Source organism: Sphaeramia orbicularis, chromosome 12 (assembly GCF_902148855.1).
Source record: "Sphaeramia orbicularis chromosome 12, fSphaOr1.1, whole genome shotgun sequence".
NCBI classification, from domain to species: domain Eukaryota; kingdom Metazoa; phylum Chordata; class Actinopteri; order Kurtiformes; family Apogonidae; genus Sphaeramia; species Sphaeramia orbicularis.
In genome coordinates, this window is record NC_043968.1 from 46,329,651 (window position 1) to 46,352,045 (window position 22,395).

General features: G+C 36.6%; 1 protein-coding gene across 4 annotated transcripts in view; it reads left to right on the forward strand.

The window, feature by feature from the left end:
* The first annotated feature begins 2,345 nt into the window (after window positions 1-2,345).
* The window catches only part of flncb (filamin C, gamma b (actin binding protein 280)), a 68,188-nt gene continuing 48,138 nt past the window's right edge, over window positions 2,346-22,395 (forward strand). For 3 of the 4 annotated variants that reach the window (XM_030149686.1, XM_030149688.1, XM_030149687.1), the window contains exon 1: window positions 2,346-3,156. In XM_030149686.1, coding sequence (XP_030005546.1) covers window positions 2,784-3,156 — 373 coding nt within the window. In that variant the 5' untranslated portion in view covers window positions 2,346-2,783. The remainder of the gene's footprint in view (window positions 3,157-22,395) is intronic. The other variant, XM_030149689.1, reaches the window with a different exon arrangement.

A 22,395-nucleotide genomic window follows, 5' to 3' on the forward strand; every position in this document is an offset into this window, starting at 1 on the left:
TCAGATATACAGAATGATGATATGAAAAATTAATGTGTGCAGGAAATTAAATTTTGCTTATTGGTTCATGCAGCGTATCTCTCTGCACTACATTAAGCTGCAATAATAATTTCATGTACAGTATATGACCAATTGACCACCAATGGGTCAAAAAATGACAGCTGTTTAACAATGACATAAGCCTTGTTTTTATTTAGCCTCTGTCAGTGAATTAATATCTGTCATCTATCACTATAAACGTGCTTTAATCCACTCACTGATGGTTATTATTAATTTTTCTTACTATCATCTTCTGAGAACAGCCACTGGTCTTTATTTAAAGCATCAGAGTGAGTCACAGAGGCTTTAGATGTAGTTTGTCTCTATAATCAGATCCTGGCTGACATTTCTGTTGTTTTACTCTCATGATGACAGAACAGAAATGTGAGCCCAGGCTGCAGACGGCGGATATATTCATGGTCATGTCAGTGTGTTTGTAGGCTATCTCTGTCTCAGTCCAGAAACCGACACATCATTATCTCATCCGATAAATATGAGGAAGTTAAAGCACCAATCAGCAGTGTTACCAGTGAAAACAAGTGAATAAATGAGAACTGGTGAGTAAATAATAGGTGAATGTGTGTAAATTAAAATGATTTTTGTTAAAAGCCCACACATTCTTTCACATTCCAGGCAATACAGATACTTGAGTTAAAAAAAAAAAGACCCTAGTGAAAGTAGAAATACTGATTCAATGTCAGTAAAGGTGAAACATTTTACTTTGAAATGTTCACTAAGTATACAACTAAAAGTAGTTTCTGTAGCATCTTTTATGTTGTTACAGTCATTAATTAATTAATTTATTTATTTACGTCACTTTCCTCTTTTATGTTGCATTTGTTGTTTGTCTTATTTTGTTTTATTACATAGTTTACATTGTTTTCATCTGGTTACATCTTTTATATCCTTTTCATGTTGTTGCTTCTTTTATATCATTTTCATCTTTTTACATCTTTTACATTGTTTTCATCTTAGCAACTTTCATTTTGTTTTTAGTTGTCACACATTTTACATGGTTTTCACTGTTACATATATTTTTTTTTGTCTTGTTACACATTCATAAAAGATATAGAGAACTCATGTTGCTCTCATTTTAAAGATAAAATTTGAAAAAATCAGGGCATATTTTCATCCTGTACATTTTTTACTTGATTTTCATTCTATGCAATTTTGTTTGTTACCTCTTACATTATTACATTTTTTAAATTAAATTTATGTTAGTCATTATGTGTGATTTGTACTGATGGGTACTTTTAAGGTGACATCTTTTTTATTTGTTGTCAGTTAAAATTGTGCTGCAAAAAATATGCATTAGCACTAAATGCAGAAAAGTACATATATTCATGTTAGTATAGAGGAAAAGTACAAAGATGCCTTGAAAAGTAAAACTATATTCAAGTACAATAATAAGAGTATTAGGGAGTATTTGTACTTAGTTACTTTCTGTCTGTTTTGTTGAAATAAAATATGACAAGTTGATGTTGATATATTTATTTATTTATTCAACTGTATTGAAAACATTTGAGTATACAGTACAAAAATTTGAACAAACAACAAGATGTCAAAAAGGAAAAAGCATTTGAACATATAAGTTTAAGAAAATAATGCATAGATTTAAAGATACAATGCATAATATACAAACAATAGCATAAAAAAGTAAGTAAATAAATAAAAAAAAACAAAACCCAAATCTAACAAATATAAATAAATACATGCAACAGAGAGTTCAATCAATATTAAAGAATTGTTTATAAATAGCCAGGCTGTTAGAGCTTTTTTTTATTATTATAAATATATTTGAAAGATTTAATATAATTTTTAAATTCCAATAGGAAGATTTTGAAATTTCGGTGTGTTTTAGTATATTTATTTTTATGTATATGAAATTTTCCAAATAAGATGAACAAATTTACGTCAAATTCTAAATTGTGAATATCATGTTTAAAATATGTAATTACATTTTGGGATGTTATAATTATCTTATTATTAGTTGATGTTGATTTATTGTTTTCACTTTTTACATTTCTGACATTTTTTTCTGCTCTAACGCTGTAATCTGATTGGACACTCAGATGACGTCATGTCACCATCACACTTTATGAGCAGCTTTTTACAAACAGGTCTGGAGCCTCTAAAAATACTCAGAGGTGATGTGGAGTCCCGGGTCCTGGGGAGGGTATGGGTCCTGGGTGGGCGGGTGGGGGGTACTGGTGGTGGTGGTGGGGTCCGTGTTGTCCCCGCCCCCTGTCCTGCTCTTGTCCAATGGGCTCATGCATCCGTATCTCCGTCGGATTAGAGGATGCCCAGGCCGCAGTAGTATATGGTCATGGAGGGGGCATTCCAGAGGGTCCAGCACAGTGACGCCCAACTTCTTAAGCCTGCTCCTCTTCTGTCCCACAGCCCCAGTGCACTCTCTCTCTCCAGGCGCCGCCGTCTGCGCGTCAACCCGGACCAAGACGTCTGTCCGGAGGAAAAAAGAACAACTCTCCTCTCCTCTTTATCCCGTCTCCTGCTACTTTTCCTCTCATCTGTGTCCCACCGGAGCCCATGACTCACCCAGAGGAGGGTTAACTGACTGTGGATCTGCTGTGGGACCGGAGCGCATGGTCTGTGTGTGTGAACCAACCTGAAGTGTGTAACTCCCAGCAGGCTTGGCACTGCCCCCTCTGCTCCACTTCTTCTTTCCTTTTTTTTCTCCCTTTTCTCCTCTTCCCACTCCAGTTTGTGGTATAAAAGGGGGCACCATGATGAGCAGCAACAGCTACTTCGAGCCGCAGCAGCAGATCTTCTACCAGGGCACGGACATCGGCGAGGAAGAGGAGGAGATGCCGGCCACGGAGAAGGACCTGGCCGAGGACGCCCCGTGGAAGAAGATCCAGCAGAACACTTTCACCAGATGGTGCAACGAACACCTCAAATGCATCAACAAGAGGATCAACGACCTGCAGAAGGACCTGAGCGACGGGCTGAAGCTCATCGGGCTGCTGGAGGTGCTGAGCCAGAAGAACATGTACAGAAAGTATCACGCCAGACCCAACTTCAGACAGATGAAGCTGGAGAACGTGTCCGTGGCTCTGGAGTTCCTGGAGAGAGAGCACATCAAACTGGTCTCCATAGGTGAGTGACAGCTTCTGCCTTTGGACACGTTTTACGCAAACGTTGCGCAGCGCATTTCTGCGGCATCAGACAGTCTGCGGGTTAGAGGGTGTGTGTGAGCTGAGTTTACACTGGTGGAGATGATGAAGGGTGACCTACTGTCACATACCTGCAGGTTGGACGGGGTAAACTTACATACATTGTGACGTAAAAACATGAAATGAAATAAAGTCAGATTTATTGTCAGTTTTGCCATATGTGCAGAAAACTGCATGCGTTACCCATGGTGCAGCAAGGCACATATGTAAAAAAGTAAATAAAAGAATTTAACTATAAGCTCAAAGGGCTGATGAAACAAATAAATGAAACTTGACTTAAGACACCTGCGAGGTGCATGACACAAGAAAAATCAAAGTGACAACAATAAAGTGACTAGTAAGAATAAGAGCATGAGTGATCTTTAACCTAATGACCAATAACTACATTTAGTACCTACATACAGTATGTCAAGGAAAAACCAAACAGAAACACCCAGTTTGCTATGTAGATCAGTTAACCAGAATGCAACTATACCCATAACCCTAAACTTTGCTAATCAGTTCACCCTTTAAGTGCTTTGGAAGATTTTTTTCCCCATCACTTGAATTTTCTTGTCATTCACAGTGTAACATGTTTTTTCATATGATCATAGGGACCTGTTTTACCCTCAAATTAAAAATGACTAACCTCTTGTGCACTGTAAGCCCAGGTAAGTTGAGTTTATTAAAAAAAAAAAAAAAAAAAAACGAGAAAAGTGGTTGTCTTAAAAAAATTAAGTAATGGTTAATGAACTTCTTCAATAAATTTTTTTTTGTTAAATCAACTTGGAATTTAGTACATTGAACTTAATTGTATAAGTTTAATAACTATGCAAAGCAGTTGATATTACAAAAGATTTTATGTTAAATGTACGTAAAAAATTCATTAATCATTACTTAATCTTTTTTAAAGGCAACCACTTTTCTCAATTTTTGAAAGTAAACTCATCTTATCTTACAGTGCATCTTGTTGACACCCAGCTAAGAGAAAATTAACGTGGAACAGGTCAATGGAACGGGTGGACAATAAAACAAAATAACGTTTTGGACAGTAAAACAACACAATGTTTTAGACAATAAAACAATACACAAAACGCTCCTCTCATGGTTAAAACAAAAAATCGGCGACAGCTGACAGCTGCTTAGAACTTTCTGAGTTGTATCTTGATAAGCACCAAAGCTATAGCAGCTACTCTTTGATCAAAAGCACTGAGACTGGCCTGTCCAGACATGCACGGGCAGGTGACATCTTACATGGTCAAAAGACAAAGAGGAGTGGTTATAACTAAAACTTGCTAATTTAAATCCATTTAACTTAAATTCATTCACACATTCGACTATATCTACAAATGAGTTGACTATACTTAGCCTAATAGTTTCTTGTAATGTCATCAAACTTTTATTTTCAAGTGCATTCTCATACATTTTTTTTTTGAGTATATCTGACATCAGGGCTCACAGTGGATAAAAGGATAGGGGCTTAAGGATAAAAAACCCCAAAGATGTTAAGTAAAACCTGAACAGGGGCCTTCATTTAAACATTTCAGTGGATAAGTGCTTAACTCAGCAAGAACTGCTGTAAAGTATATTGTACATTTTAAAGCATAATAAACATGTGAATTTTAATATAATATAATCTCATTCAATCCATGTACGTCCTATGGTTTTACTTCTGGTGAGTCAGACCTCTTTTGCTTTTAGTTCTGTTTTACTTTTAGCTTCTCTCAGTCAGCCTACAGTCAGTCTGTGTTAGTGTGCTCATAAAGTGCAGCAGAAACACAAAGTGAATACAGAGACATGTTTCATCTGTCCAGAGGAACCATTTTAGTGCTTGAATCAGACAAACCATCAGTCAGATGTGTTGCTGGTGTTTCTGCAGGCTGATTTGTGCGGTCTGTGTTTGTGGTGTCGACTCTGTCAGAGAGACAACTGTGTGCAGTGTTCAGTCGTGTGTCGGCCTCAGCTGTCGCAGTCAGACTGTGGATGTGAGGTGGACGGTTCCAGAAACGGATGGTGGTGGTGGTGGTGGGGGGGTGACCTCGAGGCTTCCCCGACAGGTTCAAGTATCAAATATCAGAAAAACACAAACTCTGTCCCTGACTAACGTAAGGGCACAATCTTATTTTGAGTTTTTTTTTTGTTTTGTTTTGTTTTTCGGTTTTTGATATTTGAAAATCTTTCGCATGCTTCCATTCTGCATAGATCTCACCAGGTGTGGAAAAAAGAGAAAAAGTTAGAAATAGTTTTTTTTTTAGAAAAAGAGATCACAATCATTGATATTGGCACAGTGTCATTTGCTTTTAGCAACATAAAAATGAACATTATGTTTCCAGTAGTTTCCAACAGTTTGTATCTCTGTTTTTGAGATTTTGAATCTCAGTAAAATATACAGAGTTCTGCTTGTGTGTAAAGTGAGTGTATTGTACTGATTTGTTGAGTTGCTATGTAATGAATCTGCTTGTCTTGTATGCTATCTCTGTGATTTGGAATCTAAGGTGTCACCTAACTAATCAACCATTTCAATGCATTATTAGGCTACTTTGTCAGTAATGTATGACAGTGATATCCAGGTGAACACTACACTGGTCGGGTCAGTGACTATTTTTGATCATTTCCACATAAGTTACAAGACAGTGACAGCAACAGTTCCAGTGAGGACAGTGAGCCAACAATCAGGTCCAATGTGGTCTACAGGGTCTGTAAGGTCCACCTCTGCATGAATAGTGAGTGTACCTGCTTTGTTAGGTACCATGAAGTAATGGTACTAATGTAAGGAATGATGTTCAAAGGGAGAATGTGGATGTGGACAGGTGTCTGGATCAGCACTTATGTTGGTCTAATGTTCTAAAAGTGATGTTCTTTTCACCTTACATGTGTTTTTCTTGTATCTTTTATACTTACTTCTTGGATTTATTTTTTTATTTTTTTTGCCACTTTATGGGTAAGGAACCAGATATGGTAACTTCACTGACCTTGATTTTCTACATAACAAAAAACTTTGAAAAATTTGACAAAAGTAATACATTAAACACATACATTATACACTAAAGTTGAAATGTTGAATTTCAGAGTATTTCTATGAGTGCCCTATAAAGGGTTAAAGTAGGTATACATACCAGTTGGGCTGTATGCGTGATGCATCCCACAATGCATCACAGTCATTTCATGGCTCAGGAAATTTGGGGAAAGACGACGGATACCTCACAAAGTCCATGTGCTGTGAGCGACTACATCTTCCTTTGACATATTTTCACACAAATAATAATGTTTGCTGGTTGAAATGTTGATACGAGCAACACCAGCAACTGAGCCAGTTAGTTAGCAATTTCACATAGATTTCATGAATAATCTAATTTAATGTACACTGACAGCTGCTAGGTAATTGTCTCTATGGTGTTGTTAAAAGCCTTGTGGTCATGTGACACATATTGCATATTGCACCGTATTCCATAATAGGGCATGAGAATGATTAGACAAAACACAGTGAGTTTGAGCCTGAGCCACATTGTTCTAATTAAATTGCAGCCCTTTAATTAATCAGTGTGACATTATGATCTGTAATTATTTCTCCAGTAATGTTATGCAATACCTGCAATTAGTGTGTAATTACAATGTACTGAGTACTATTGGCAGTGCAAACGGTGAATTCATTCTTTTTTTTCCTTCAAATGGATTTGAAGTGCTGTCTGTCAGCCCCCGGCATCTGTTCATTTATGGCAGTGGTTCCCAACCTTTTTTGGCTTGTGACCCCCATTTTAACATTGCAAATTTCTAGTGACCCCAGACATTCAAAACGGAGACATCTTTCTCTTTGAGATGTCTTAGTGGGGCCAGGCAGGCGAAGAAATCTTTCCATTCTCTGTTCGGTCCATTTTTTTTTTTGGCTGCGACTGTGTCCAGGCAGGTTGAAGCGTAGTAATGCATGCGGTCACATGATCAGGTCAATCAAGATATGCCCTCTCAGATATTATATCCTGCATTTTATTTGAATTTGACTTTTAGAAGGAAAATGGTGTGGTGTTTTAAGTATAATGAAAAATATAGTGAATCATTAAAAAAATATTTTTTATTAGTAATTTATTTATTTATTTTTTTTAATCAATTACTAGAAATTTCAGGCGACCCCATTTGAATTCCTTGGGGTCGGGACCCATTGAAAAACACTGATTTATGGAAAAAATGTGTTATCAACAAGAAATCAGAAAATGTGTGCATCTGATGAGTTTTTACAGCCGGAAGAATCTTTGAAGATTCTGTAAATACCTTTGGAATTGAAGTTACTGTAAGACTTGTCCAATTGTTGTTGTGACTTTTGCAGAAAAGTGACTTGGGTTGTTATGTGGCCATCCTAATTTTCTGCTCATTTAATGGCAAGAAGTGCAAATTTGGAACTCATCTGGTTTGAAATGAAGCATTTTTTGAAAATCCAGAGCTTACCTTGGTGACTCCAATATAAATGATAAACCTGGGGCTATCTTTAACTTGGACCTGTTTGTTATGAACATATTACTGTGATGATGATGATGAAGGTGCAGCTCCTGTATGCATCTGTGTGCAGTAACTTCAGACTCTTCCTTACAGAGCGGCAGAATATTTGTGGTAGGAAGTGTTTTATCCGACAGGAAGTGTGTGACTGAAGCTGGAAGTGAGAGTTTAACACTCGGTCAAGATCTTTCCAAACTCTGAGTTCAGCCAGCAGGGAAACTGAGCTCCAGTTCCCCTCTGAGCTGATCACCTTTCTGATCTGACGTCATCACCTCCGCTCAGTTCAACCCGTCAGACAGACGGGGTTCATACTGAAAACCAGTAGCCTATCAGTCTGTCTCCGACTGCTGCAAACGCTATTATCCCTCAATTATAGGCAGATTCCAAGTAAAAATGTTAAACATTTGCAGGTTGCAGTTCCTCACATTTCATCATAAATTGAGCATTCTGAACATGGGACAGGATGAAATGAAATAATTTTGAATTTAATTAGTGACCTATAGGTTATTAATACAAAAAAAGTTATAAATATCTCAGAACATTAGAGTTAAATTATATTATTTTATTCATTGTTTATCGGTCTGTCCAGGTATCATCTGTTAAGTGTTAAACTGTGGTAGCAGGTTTGAAATAAACATGTGAATGAAAAAATATTAGTATAATGCAATAAAACACGACAGTAAAAAAGTAGCCTAATTAAAATATTGTAAGAAAAACATTACATTAATACTATGATGGCCTTTCATCTGCTAAACTATTATGAGTGGTGTGTAAAGTGTATCTGAGCTGTTTGATTCAGAGGTTGTGACTCTACAACAGTGTGGTCAGGAGGTTTGGGGGTTGTACGTGCTGATTGATGGCAGGACAGCTGAGCTCTGCTGTGCCTCCACTGACAGCTGCTGAAAATAGACCTGACACAGAGGAAACCACAAAGAGATCAGCTGAGGAGCATTTTCAGTCCAGTAGATCCCCACAGCCTAGTTCTGCACACTTCCAAGTCTACGTTTTTTCCAGTTTTCTGAAGACACACTTTATGTAAGTCATTTGTCGGTCACATTGGGTAAAATGAGGACAGCTGCAACACTCCTTGCATTACTCTCTTTTACTATTTGCGCTCGGCTGATATAATTAAAATCAATCAATAAAATATGTTAATAAATTAAGAATATGAATCAAATAAAGTTAACTAAAACAGTGTTAACTTAGAAATGGAGCTAGATAACATCCACAAATGACAGAACACTCCAACACAAATTTCACATGCCATAAGTATACAAGAACATACTAAACTTCTATACTGACCTTCAACTTCAGTTTTACTTTATTTATTAGCCTGAATATTTGGACAGTTTTATAATAAATTGCACTTAATCCATAAAGACCCAAATATACACCAGCATCCAAAAGCATCTACTGCACTGTAAAAAATGACTGTAGAATTAACACCAAAAAGTTGTAAAATTGCAACATAAAAAAACTGTAAGTGACAATACAATGCAAAGTTGTTTATTTAAAAAGATTTTTGTGTTAATGATTAAATCAAATATAGCTGTAGTTCTTACAGGAAGAGTATGTGAACAAAACCAGATTTGTATGTAGAAATGATGTATTTCTATTGTTTTTAGAAAATTAAACTGTAAATTGAAAAACAATGTGGTGCCGTTTAAATTGCAAGACCATAATGTTGAAATAACGGCGTATTTGCTTTTTTTTTTTTTTTTTTTTTTTTTAAATAAAAAAGTTATTTAAAAAAAGTAAACATTTAACAATTTAATATTTTAAACTTTTATTTTAGTTTTGTTTTAAACTAAATTAATGGGTTGGTAGAGTTGGTAGAGTGGCTCGTCCAATAACCAAAGGGTTGGTGGTTCGAATCCTGGCTCCGACTGTCCATATGTCCAAGTGTCCATGGAAGACCCTGAACCCTAAATTGCTCCCAGTTGGACCTGGTGGATTTGGAAAGCACATCATGAGGGTGTATAAAATGTGCTAAATAAGTGCAGTCCATTGACCATTTAAATCCAGTGTTTAACATACATGTTTAAAATGTTAAATCTACATGTTACTCTGTAAATATGTTTATAGTTGGAAGTGTTTTTTACAGTATTGTTCTGGAAACTACAGCTGCCAGTTTTTTTTCCGTAAAAACAACAGGATTTTTTTTACAGTGTGGTCTGTTACTGTTTAATACCTGTTGATCCACTAATCCTATCAATACATGTAAATAAGTGGTGTAAAATGCAGTTTGTCATCTTTTCATGGTCACCAGATATGACCCATTTGGATGTTCAGAGGTGTCATAGTTACAGTGGAAACACTGTCATCTTCTACTATATTGATTCACCAGTAAAACCCACTGAGTTTGATCAATGACAGTGGATGGAGACACTTGGTTTATGTTCAGTTAATGATAGATTTTACTGAAAAGTCACTTTTTCTCAAGTTTTCTTTTTTATTTGGTACGATATCCCAAATGTAATCTCAGCATGATAATTGAAGTGCATGATCAGTAACATAAAAGTAGGAAAATATCTGATTTTCTCTGAAAAAAATGCAAAATACAGAGGATAATATCATGATAAATTGTGATGAATCACTTAAGAAAGGTTAAATAGAGAGAAAAATTTATTTGGGAACTACCACAAAAGTAACACTGGGTCTTTATGGGTTAATTCATTTGTCTCTTACCTGCTGTAGACCTTCATTTCATATATTTGTGCCCATACCTATAAACATTTTTTTTTTTTTACCTGTCTCACATATTTATTTTTTTTTATTTGGTGCAGAAGTCTGGATCTAAGTCTAATGATACTGAACACTGTCCTCTGTAGTGCTGAATGGATCGTGTGTTTTTGTCAGAAAACCCAGCATTAGCATTACATTGCTGTGATTCCTTCAACCAAAAGTCAATGTGTTTCTCATTTGACTTCTGGTTTACTGCAGAAAGTAAGCTCAGTGGAAAAAAAAACAGAATAAATTAGTCCATATCCAGTTCATATTCATTCATGATATATAAATTTAGCAGGTAATAAAGTAGTTTGCAAAATGCCACACAAGGCTGTAAAAGGTGGACTACAGCAGATGAGTTTTCGGGTTCAGTGTGGTGACATTTAATGATTCTGATACTTAGCTCGTGTCAGAGTCATTAAACATGTACCTAGTTGTTAGGGGATGCCTTTTTACATAAAAGCAAAGTAAAAGCTTCAAAACTCACAAACGGGGTATTTATTTGTGTCTTAATCGCATTCCTTACTTCAGGCATCTAACCAAAAATACATTTAGAAAATCTGGATTTCTGGATTTTAGGACTCATTTCAGCAGTAAAAGATTAATGCAGTGGTTCCCAACCTTTTTCGGCTCGTGACCCTATTTTAACATTACAAATTTCTGGCAACCCCAGACATTAAAAATGGAGACTTTTTTTTTTTGCTAAAATTAATTTGTTTTTGATCATGTAATAGTTTGCTATACTATGTTGTGAATAAATGTTAATTTTAGACGACATTTAGTCTCTATAATGTATATTATTATGGACAGAAGCAGAAAAGCCAGGTGTAGATTACTGCACAAAGTGAGAATTTTCTTTTCCTTGGTCAGGATATGTACAGTCAGTCCAGCTTGGATTTACAAGGCTGACAATTAATACTGAACAAACAAGAACTCAAACTATGAATTATGAAAGAACTGCAGCATCTGAAACTGACCACAATGAACACTTGAAAGATAAACAGTACCACAGTGCTTCAGTTTCAGCTTCAGAGTTTGTCATGTCTGTTATGTATTGGGATTGTCTCTGTCAACTCACCATATATTTTTTAAGTTTTTTTTTTTTTTTTTAACTACTAGAAATTTCAGGCGACCCCATTTGAATTCCAGGCGACCCCACATGGGGTCCCGACCCCAAGGTTGAAAAACTCTGGATTTGTGGCTTTATATTAAAAAAAAAATCTCAATGTGCTTAGATTTCTGAAAATTACTAGAAGCAGAAGATCTTTATAGCTCATTTGTTGGCAATGACTTGGTTACAACAAGACTTTATTTAGGTATCTAAATAAATCTGTATTTGAAGCATTTCAGTATCATTTGCTAGTATCCTTCAGAATGCTCATTATTGTTGTAAAATTGTAATTATAGCATTGAATGTAATATGTCTTGATTTATTATGAGAGAAAAAAATAAAACCTGTTCAATGTTTGTCCATTTAAAAGTATTTAAAATATTTACACGTTTTCAGTAATGTGCATTGAACTAAAGTTGTGGTTTACAAACTATATACCTCTTCTTGTTCTTGATGAAATGGCAGTAACATTCATTTTTCTCTTTGTACAAGTGATAGATAAGACCTGTTATAAATTAGGTCACAGTAGTTTATCATTTTTCAAAATGGACCTGTAGGAAAATAGTTCTGCAAACTATAGATCATACGTCGGCCCCAGTGTCAAAAACTCTCAGATAGATTAATGTGACATTTTGTTGAAACGTTCATTATATTTCATAGATAAACTGTTTGCTCCATCTCGTACCTGTTTTTCATTGTGTCTGATCTTCAGCCTTGAATGTTTAATGCTTTACCTGTGGACCTGTGTGTGTGTTTCAGTGAACTGCAGGTCTGATTCACAAACCATCCTCCTCGACTCTACTAATGTGTGTCAGTTTGATTTTCTGACTGCTTTTCTTCTGCCTGTAATGATTACCATGTGTTGTTGCAGTCAGCTCAGTGGAATGTTCATACACATACTCCCCCGCATGAAACACTCGCAATATTTCAGACCCCTGTTTCTCTGTGTCACTGTGTGTACCATCTAAAAACCAGGATAAAACTTCACGAGCCCCTTCACAACTTCACAACTGTTTTTTTTTTGGCATCCTGGCAGTAAAAATTAATAATGCACTCAAAGTATTCAACAACCAATTAAAATTCTCATAGTGCTGCGGCTTATTAAATGTAAATCCCCCTAAAGCTGGATTCAAAGCCTTAGAAATAATCAAATTTAATATCAGTGTTGCTTCTTCTGCTGTTTCTGTCCTCTGACCAACGTGATAGAGTCATCCTGCTGTCACTTTTTATGATATTTTCTCAGGTAGACCCCTTTCCCTGAGTGACCCAAAGACAGATAGATGAGCTCATGTTTCCAGGAGGAAACATGTGGCTCTGATTATGAACCAGGAGAAGGAAAGGAAGTCCTCAGTTTGTTCTTATTAGACAGAGGTCTGTGTGACAAGAAGAAAAACTGCTGAGGCGGCAACAAAACCGCTGTCGTCACACAGCTATAAACCAACAAAGACACTGACAAACAAAGTAACCATAAATCTGTAATGTCTTACAGAGTGAGGACTGACCCATGGAGACCACAAAGGGTCCAGATCAGTTTGTAAAGGATAGGAGTTGGTTCTAGTGTTAACATCAGGCATTTATTTATGGTGGTGAAGGTTACGGTACGCGGCAGGAAAATTCATTATGACAATGGAGCGACCCCACAGGAATAGTGATACAGATGTCCGTGGGCGGTGAGAGCAGATTGGTCAGGTCGAAGGTCAGGTTCATGGTGGCTCCATGTTCAGACGAACGAGGAGTGAAGGAGGCTTAAGGAGGCGACGTCTGTCTGGAGGAGGAGATGAATCAGTGTGGTGATGTCCAAAACTGTCTGTATTAGATAGACACAGCCCCCCCCCCCCCCCCCCCCCCCCCCCCCCCACACACACACACACACACACACACCACCACCACCACACAAATACACACTCTAAGGCCTGGATGTCAACCTCATTTTAGTTCAGGGGCCACATACACCCCAATTTGACCTAAAGTAGCCTGGACCAGGAAAATAATAGCATAATAACTCTTAAATAATAACAACTTCAAAATGTTCTCCTTGTTTTAGTGCAACAGAGTATGAAAATATTTACACTTACAAACTATCCTTTCACAAAGATGTGGATAACCTGAACATCCATGAACAACCTGAAATTTATTAAGAAAAATAAGTTCAGTATCATTTCACATGTACATTACAACTTACAGATTACAGTGGATCTACAAAGGCACAAAACATTTAGTAACAGGCATCTGGAACGGAAAAATATAGCTTTTAACTTGATAATCAAAACAGTTTGTCAAGACTCAGTGACACTTAACTTTCAAGTAATTTTTTGCCCTTTGCAAATTTGTGACTGTACAGAATTAAAACTGTATCACGGTCTCGGATAATGGTTTGAGGTGAAATTAACGTGACCAATAAAAGGCCAGAAATGAGGAATGAATACACTCATGGTGCAGTTAAGAAAAATGTACATGTCTATGGCTTTAATATAAAAAATCCAACACTATAAAGGTGCTATTTTCAAGACTTTGTTGTTCTGGATTATTCAAATAACAAGCATAACTGTCTAATTTCAGTCACTGCTGGTGTGTGTGTTAATAATGTCTCAGGCCAACTGTGGTGTGTAGTAATGTACAAGTGATGCACAATTTAATGTGTTTGTTTGGTACTACAGTATACAGTCTGTAAGGTAGCCTGTTAATTAATGCTTTATATTACACAAAGTTGACATATTGTACTGTAATGTTATTCCAATACCACCAAATAATTTCACCGGTAGTTGTAAACATTTTGTAGTCAGTGTCGCTGGTGTTTTCAGTAAATATTTTCTATACAAAGAGTACGGGATGGTCCTTCACCGTACACTGTACCAGTGGCCATGGTCAGATGGACGACGGATGGATAAAAGTAGATTAGTGGATTTTGATTTTTCTAGCAACTAATGTTGATGATTCACTTTATTTAGACTGCTTGTTTTACCTCTTTTACATGAAATCTTGCTAGTACATCTTGTGAAAGTGTGTTAATCATCCATTTAATGAATGGGGCAGGATCTGACACTAGTCTCCTACAGAGACACAACAGTGCACAAACTCATGTGACACTTGAACAGGAAATCATTACTCTGCAGTGCGCTGACTTGTTCTTAATTATATTTGCCTTCAGTGAGTTAGCAGTAATGTTTGTTGGCACAGTGGTCCAGTGGACAGCACTGTGGCCTCATGGGATTCAGTCCCAGTGCCGGCTGCCTGGGGTCCTTCTGTGTGTGTGAGTTTGCATGTTCTCCCCGTTTCTTTGTGGTGTTTCTCTGCTCCGGCTTCCTCATGCACCTTAACAGGCTAATTGGTGAATCTTAAATGCCTGTATGTGTGAGAGTGACAGCCTGTTTGTTTCTATATGTCAGACCCAGTGATGAACTTCTCCTTCCCCCAGTTTCAGTTGGGATATGGGCTCCAGCCTCCCCCACGACCATTCAGATACTTAAAGGAGCTGTATGTAAGTTTGTGGCCAAAACTGGTACTGTAACCGCATTCAAAATACTGTCGAGCGTGGTACCCCCCCCCCCCAAGACAAGAGGTTGCCATGAGCGTCTACTACAAAGAGCTACCATGGCAAGCGACAAGTCCTACACTGTAAGTTCATTGTCTGTTAGTTATGTTTATGCTTCAATTTAACTTATTCAGTAACTTATTATATATACTGTATATATTGTAACTTATTCAGTTCTATCAGAAAAGATGGAGACTACTGGCAAATAACTAATGTTAGTAATGGTCATATTGGTCAACATGCTCTTCACTCTTCCGCGTGAATAGTCCACCAAATTCTACAGGCTACTATACGATGTGTAAAGACTGAAAGAGGACCCATGTAATATCTCAGTTGGGTTTTATATTACCATGCCGTGCTAACGGTGTCTCAGCGTTTTTGTTTCTCAAGCAATTTATTACCTGGTCAATTCAATGACCCACCTGCATATGGGCTAATGTACTATGAACGAACATGCATAACGTTATTCGACTGTAGAGAATATCTGAAATGTCCGTGCTTACAATAAGTAGAATTAAGTTAGGCAAACACAGCTGAATCTTATCTGTCCAGGAGAAAATTAGCAATTTCGGCGTCAGTCTTCAAATTCTTCTCTGTTTTCAGCCATCTCCATCTTTTAAAAGCATCTCCTATACATATTCTTGTTTTGTTTCTCACTTTGTCATGATGTATTTAGGAATCATAACGAGACCTTTTAGGTTTAGTAACGTCAGACATTTGTGATCAGGAATGTTCCAGCTGCAGCTCAGTGGGAACTGGCAACCTGGATGCTGAAACGCTACTGACTTGGTGATTTTTGAGATAGATGATGGGTGGAACATCAGACCAAAACACAAAATGACAACATAAACATTATTTAGGGGCTGACAGTTAGCTTTTCAAATGTGAATATTCTGGTTGGACTACTACTGTTAGTGATATCAGTATTTGAAATGAACATGATTCCTAAATGTCTGGTGACATTCAGGGCCATTTTATGATTACTTGGAACATAATTCTTACATACAGCTCCTTAAAGTGACTGTGTAAAAATAATAAAAAGCAGTAGCGTTAGCTTCTAGCTTTCCACCTTCCTCCTCTTCCTTTTGTTCAAACATTCTCACTTTTGCAAAACAACAGTCTATGATATATAGACAGCATAATATCATAACTTTAAAAGGGGAAAATGGGAGCAGATCAACATGGGAAGAAGGAAGGAAGGAAGGAAATAGAAATAATGGTCTATGTTTTATAGAACTGGGCTTTAGGTAAAGGCCTCTTACCTTCTGCAACTGAACCAAATTAAAGCCAATGTCACCAATACAGTAGTTTACTGAGTAAAAATAAATGGAAATATATAAATGTATCCTATTACTTATTACTTGAAACATAGATTTTATTACTTGACACATAGCTTTAATATGCATATTTACTTTATTTTTGTATACACTTGTTTTATTATTTTGAAAGCTTATTTTGATATACACTGTAAATCCGAATGACAAATAAAGCCTGTGTGTGTGTATGTGTGTGTATGTCTATGTCTGCGCTTATGTTTATGTGTACGTCTGTGTCTATGTGTAAAGTGTAAGTGTTAGCCTCTGCTGTATGAGTCACAGAGTCATGAAGTGGGTGTCCCCTTGTGTTTGAGAGAGAGCGAGAGAAAGAGAGAGAGAGAGATCTGCTGACTGTCACATTGCTATTGCCTCGTCATTAATGTTGAGAGCACTGTGAACAACAAAGCTTCAATTTAGCGATTGTCCCGCCCACCCCGCCGACCGAGGCCAGGACAGACCACATGACATGACATGACAGGGAGGAGGGGGCTGCACCGCTTGTGTGTGGGAGTCAAAGGCAAAGGGGGGAGGGGGGGTCGAGAAAGTGTGTGTGAGCCTGTCGAGGATCTTTCAACCCCAGCTGTTGCTTTGAAATACCTCAGAGCAACTGTGTCGACAGCTGACACACATATGCACACATGAGACACACACACACAGTAATTACAATCACAGACCTTGATAAAACAAATGCGACCGCAATCCGTTGTGGTTATTGATATGATGTTGATGTTGGCTGGGATAGTTTTAACGCAAGATGGGACAGAAATTGTGCTTAAAAATCACTTTTTTTCCTAAAACAAACAAACAGAAATATATAAAGAAATATTTCATGATATGCAAACATCATGTACTGTGGCCATGTGCTGGTTCAACGCATAATTAATCCTGTGACACTGATGTCGAATGAAAATGAGAATCAAACTGCACAGACATGATCTGATCACTTATTAATGATTCATTTTTGATTGCTTTTTTTAGTTTATTCAACAGTGTTAGTGTCAGAAAGTAAGAGTTTCTCACTTTTTGTGCTCTCTTGTAAGTTATTGTATGTTTGTGTAGTATTGATGGGTATGATTTAGTAACTGAAAGGGAGAAATTCAGGTGTACTTGGTTATCAGAGGAAATTCACTGACTATTCATTTAGAAATGTGTAATTTATTTATTTTATTCTAAACTGAGACATATAAACATCTAAAAATGCAAAAACCTTTAAATGAATGACTTTCATTTTACTTGTTTTACTCAGTACCTCTTTATGCTCAAAGTCACTAAATGTAAAATATTACTAAGTAGATGAATTATTCAGCCTAATCTGTCTCCACATCCACTCCCATCCCAATATTTTTTCCTTTAGTTTCCTGTCTGTTTAGGTCTGATGTTTATGAGCACCTGATAAAATAATAACAATAATAATAATAATAATAATAATAATAATAATAATAATGCTAAATTTTATTTTTAAGCGCGTGTCAAGACACCAAAGGACACTGTACAACAAGATAAAACAGACAATGCATAAAATACAAAGAAGTAAACACAACCATTTAAAACCCTTTAAAACTGCCGGTGAGCAGCAGCAGCAGCAAGTCGCATCAGCGTCCATTAAACCGGAACTGGAATAAAAGAAGAGCTTTTTGTTGTAACTAACAAATGTAATTTAACTATAATAAAATCTCTCTATCTCTGAAATATGTGGAAATGGAGTTGCCTGTTTCATACAGCTGTGTTATGTCCCTATTACTATTGGAAATGCAGTGTAATGTGAGTAATGTGTGTTAATAGGACACATTGTTGTGTACAGTAGTCCTGCCTTGTAGTTCTTGAAGATTTAACCTTCCAACTGCTTTTATTGGTCACAGGTGTGTATGTCTTTAAATAGCTCTGGGTCTATGTGTAGTCGAACACTCTCGGGCTCATCAGGATAAACAGCGACACACATTTGTACAGCTGGTGTCCACCTGCTCAGTGTGTGTCTGTGTGTGTCTAATGAGGTCTGTGTTACTTCTATCACTGTTGGCCTGACCTTACCATGCAAACACATAAACACACTCTCTAACACATTCCTCACTGTAACTTCCTATTGATATAATCTGTTTGTGAATCAGAGATGGGGTTAGCAAACGTCAACAAATGATGAGCTTCCAACACAAAACAGAAAAACTTATCAATGGTCACAAACCCTAATGGCTACATCTGTGTATTTCATACAGTTAATACCATATTGTGTGTGCATCTTTGATTGTTTTTTCACTTGCAGAGAAATAAACATCACTCACTTGCAGAGATTAACATTTATTTTTTCAATAAATGTTCTACACATTTGTTGGACAGTAGATTGGTCTTTTGTTTGATACTCTTACTATAGAGTGAACATAATCAGTAACTCTAAGTAGTATCTCAGCAACAGGAGACTAAAGGTCATAACTGTAAGAAGTTGATCATTTTGAAAACTCCTGCTGTTGTACTGAAGAAATATACAGGAGTGGTAAAAACATATTTGGACATCCTTAAAATTTTTACACAACCTCAAATATTATCTTGATATATTTGTGGAAAAACTTTTTTATGTTTCATAATGTGTGGCTGCATCAGACAGACACAAACAAAGGCAAATAATTTTTTGTTTACTGTTAACAAGAAAAAACAAGTGGTGCCAGGCACAACAAACGCTGCCCCTTGTACATATTATAGCTTATTTTGGCATCAATCCAGCTGATGTCATCATGTCTATGTATGTGCTGATGTCAGGATATCAATTGCCTCTATATATGTGGCAAATCTGAAGTAAATTGAAACAAAATTGATGTTTTACAGACATTTGAAATTTTACTCATGAGTAAATGGGAAAAGAAAAAAGATTTTAAAAATTCATACAAAATTTGAACTTTGACCTACTTTTCCCAAAATGTAACCACATCTATTCTGGGTCACTGGCAATCTACAAACCCAATTTAGTGTGAATTCAGCAAATAGTTTTGCTTCTACAGACATGTGAAATTTTGCCCATTATAAGTAAATGGGAAAAAAAAAGATAAAAAAAAAAATCTTAAAAAATGTTATCTTTGACCTACTTTTCCCAAAATGTAATGACATCTATTCTGTGTCACTGGCAATCTATAAACCCAATTTAGTATGAATTCAACCAATAGTTTTTGTTGCTGGAGTGTTAACAAATAAGCCAACAAACAAGCAAACAAACTGAACCAAAAACAATACCCCTTGCCTCCCCTTTAAGGGGTGGGGTAATAAAACTAAAGTCAGTTTCAAAATGTTATGACCTGGATGTGTTTCATTATTTTGTTTAAACATCCAGTTTTGTCCTTGATGGAACAGAGCATGTGCAGAAGGAAGCGTGTGGGTTTGGAGAATGGAACAATACTTGGCAGAGTTCAATGACTTAATGATGATTCTTCATGTAATATATAACAAATGTATGGGGTATCCAAAATTTTTTTCCACCCCTGTATATCTGGAAGAATCAGCTGTGGCCACCAACATGGCCATAGTTCCGCACATATGAGTGTTATCACTGTTTGGATCATATTAAGGCTATGACAACAACACTGAATACAGATTTCAATGCCTTTTCCCTTCTGTGCTGCCAATTTTATCTTTTTTTTCTTAGCAAAAGACAGACCTGTGAGGCTGCTATTGTTTGTGTTTTTTGTTTAGTCACTACTTGCCTGAAGCCACAGATACACAGTAAACAGAAATCAGAAACCAGGATCAGATGTATGCAGAAACCAGGATCAGATGTATGTAGCACATTGTGGTTTCTTTTGGAGGATGGATGTGGATAAATACAACTAGCAAAAACCAGGATTCCATGTCCATGTAAAATGCATGCAGTAACCTCCCAAAGGGTTTTTCAGTATTCTTCATACAATGTTGAAATAATTTTTTCCACCTCTGAGCTCACGTATCTGTTATTCACCACACATACAGACAGGAAAGTGTCCAGTGTCAGTTAAACCGACCTGACCTGGTGGTCAGAGGAAGTGCTGTCAGTGTGTTGCTGTTATTCTTCCCAGGAAAAAGGAGCTTCTGCAGTTTGTTCTTCGCTCTGCAGGCCAGCTGAGTCCTGGTTAGACATTTAATCCATGTACAGGACCTTTTCCACTTTCCCCTGTTCATGTCTCCATTACCCAATGAAGACAAATAAGAAAAGTAAAAACAGAGTGACTTATTTGGCTGTAGCTCATTACGGAAGCAAAAAACTAAAAATCCTCTGTGTCTTATTTCAGATCAATCAATCAATCAGTCAATCAATCAGTCAGTCAGTCAGTCAGTCAGTCAATCAATCAAGCAATCAATCAAATTTTATTAATCGCACCACATCATAACAAAAGTTATCTCATGACGCTTTACATTTAAAGTTGGTCTGAACCAGACTCTTCCCAGACACCCAACAGATACATCCATTAGTACACCTCCATGTAATACACTGTGTACTCGATGTACTTACTTGCACAGTTCATGTACTGTACTTCACAGGGTAATGTCGTCTCAAACACAACCATTATGCTCGCACAGGAAATCCCCAATCACAATATTCCTCTTCTTCTTTGTGAATGCTGAATTGCAACCAAGCAGAACATTACCAACATCTGATCATGATTCTTAGTCTCCCAAAATATCTGCCGCTGCCTTTACACATTTCACTTAAATTTAGTTTTATTGCAAATTAAAGCATTTACTTTTCTTATGTATGTTTTCATTTTCGTAATAAGGATGAAATGATTCCAATATCAGCAGCAATAATCTGTCATATCATTGCTAAGGTTTTATAGTAGCACCAAAGCTAAGGGCAGATACAGATATGATTCATGAGCTTTGTTTTTACAGCTTTGGTGGTCCTTCTCCTTCTTGAGGGTGAGAAGTGTCCTGCATTTCACACACAACTTTTTGACAGTTATGGGTGGAACATCCAGGAACAATTTTGTCATAAATGTCAGAATGAATGCACTTATGCAACTCAAAATAGCAAGGGTAAGTACACAAGAATGCTAACTGAGACACAAAAAACCCCCTGCACTTACACAAGACATCTTGTGTGTGCAAAACTACTTCCCATTTCAGTCAAATTATGTTTGACCTCCAAATATTTTTTTGTCAATTATATTTAATTGAGAAATAAAGATAGAATCTGGGACTTGTTTTGCAAGACAAGAAAATACAATAACTAAAAATTAGAAACAAAGACACACATGCACAGATCCATCCTCCATCTCATTCTACTAATGCAAATAAGACAAAAGTAACACAGAATGAGTCCACTATGGGGGATTTCAGACAAGGTAACAGACATGGAGAGACCAACACTTATTAAGCTGTGACTCTTTATTTATTTATTCTATTTCAAGGTGAAGAGTCTCAGATTATTCATCCAGTTAGATACAAGAAGGAGCTTCTTTATATTTCTAAAACATTCAAATATATATTTTTTAGCTGTAATCAGATCTTATCAAAGAAGAAGCTGCTGCTGTGCTGTCTTTAACAAAGATGTAGTGTCTGATGTTCCAACTATGATCAACACAGGATAATGTTCGATATAGATGTGGAGAACTGCAGACAAAGTATTAGAGATTTATGTGAAGTATTTCCCTAATCTGGGACACAGAGCAAAACAACAGAGAAGATTTGCCTGACTTCCAAAACTTTTAATTGCAGGTCAGTAGTTTCATTAATTCAGGTTAGGTTATAAATGTTTGATGTCACATGCAATATATTATCAGAGATTCAAACTGTGCAGTAATCAGCACCGATCAGCTGATGCAGTAGAGCAGGGGTGTCAAACATGTGGCTCAGGGGCCAATTGCGGCCCACCAAAGGTTCCAATCTGGCCCGTGGGATGAATTTGTGAAATGCAGAAATTACACTTAAGATATTGTTCATGTTCCACATAAAGATCAGTAAAAAATTATCATAATAACCTATAAATATTCACAAATCCAAATTTTTCTCTATTTAATGTACTTATTTTCATGTCATTTTCCTGTATTTACACAAAAA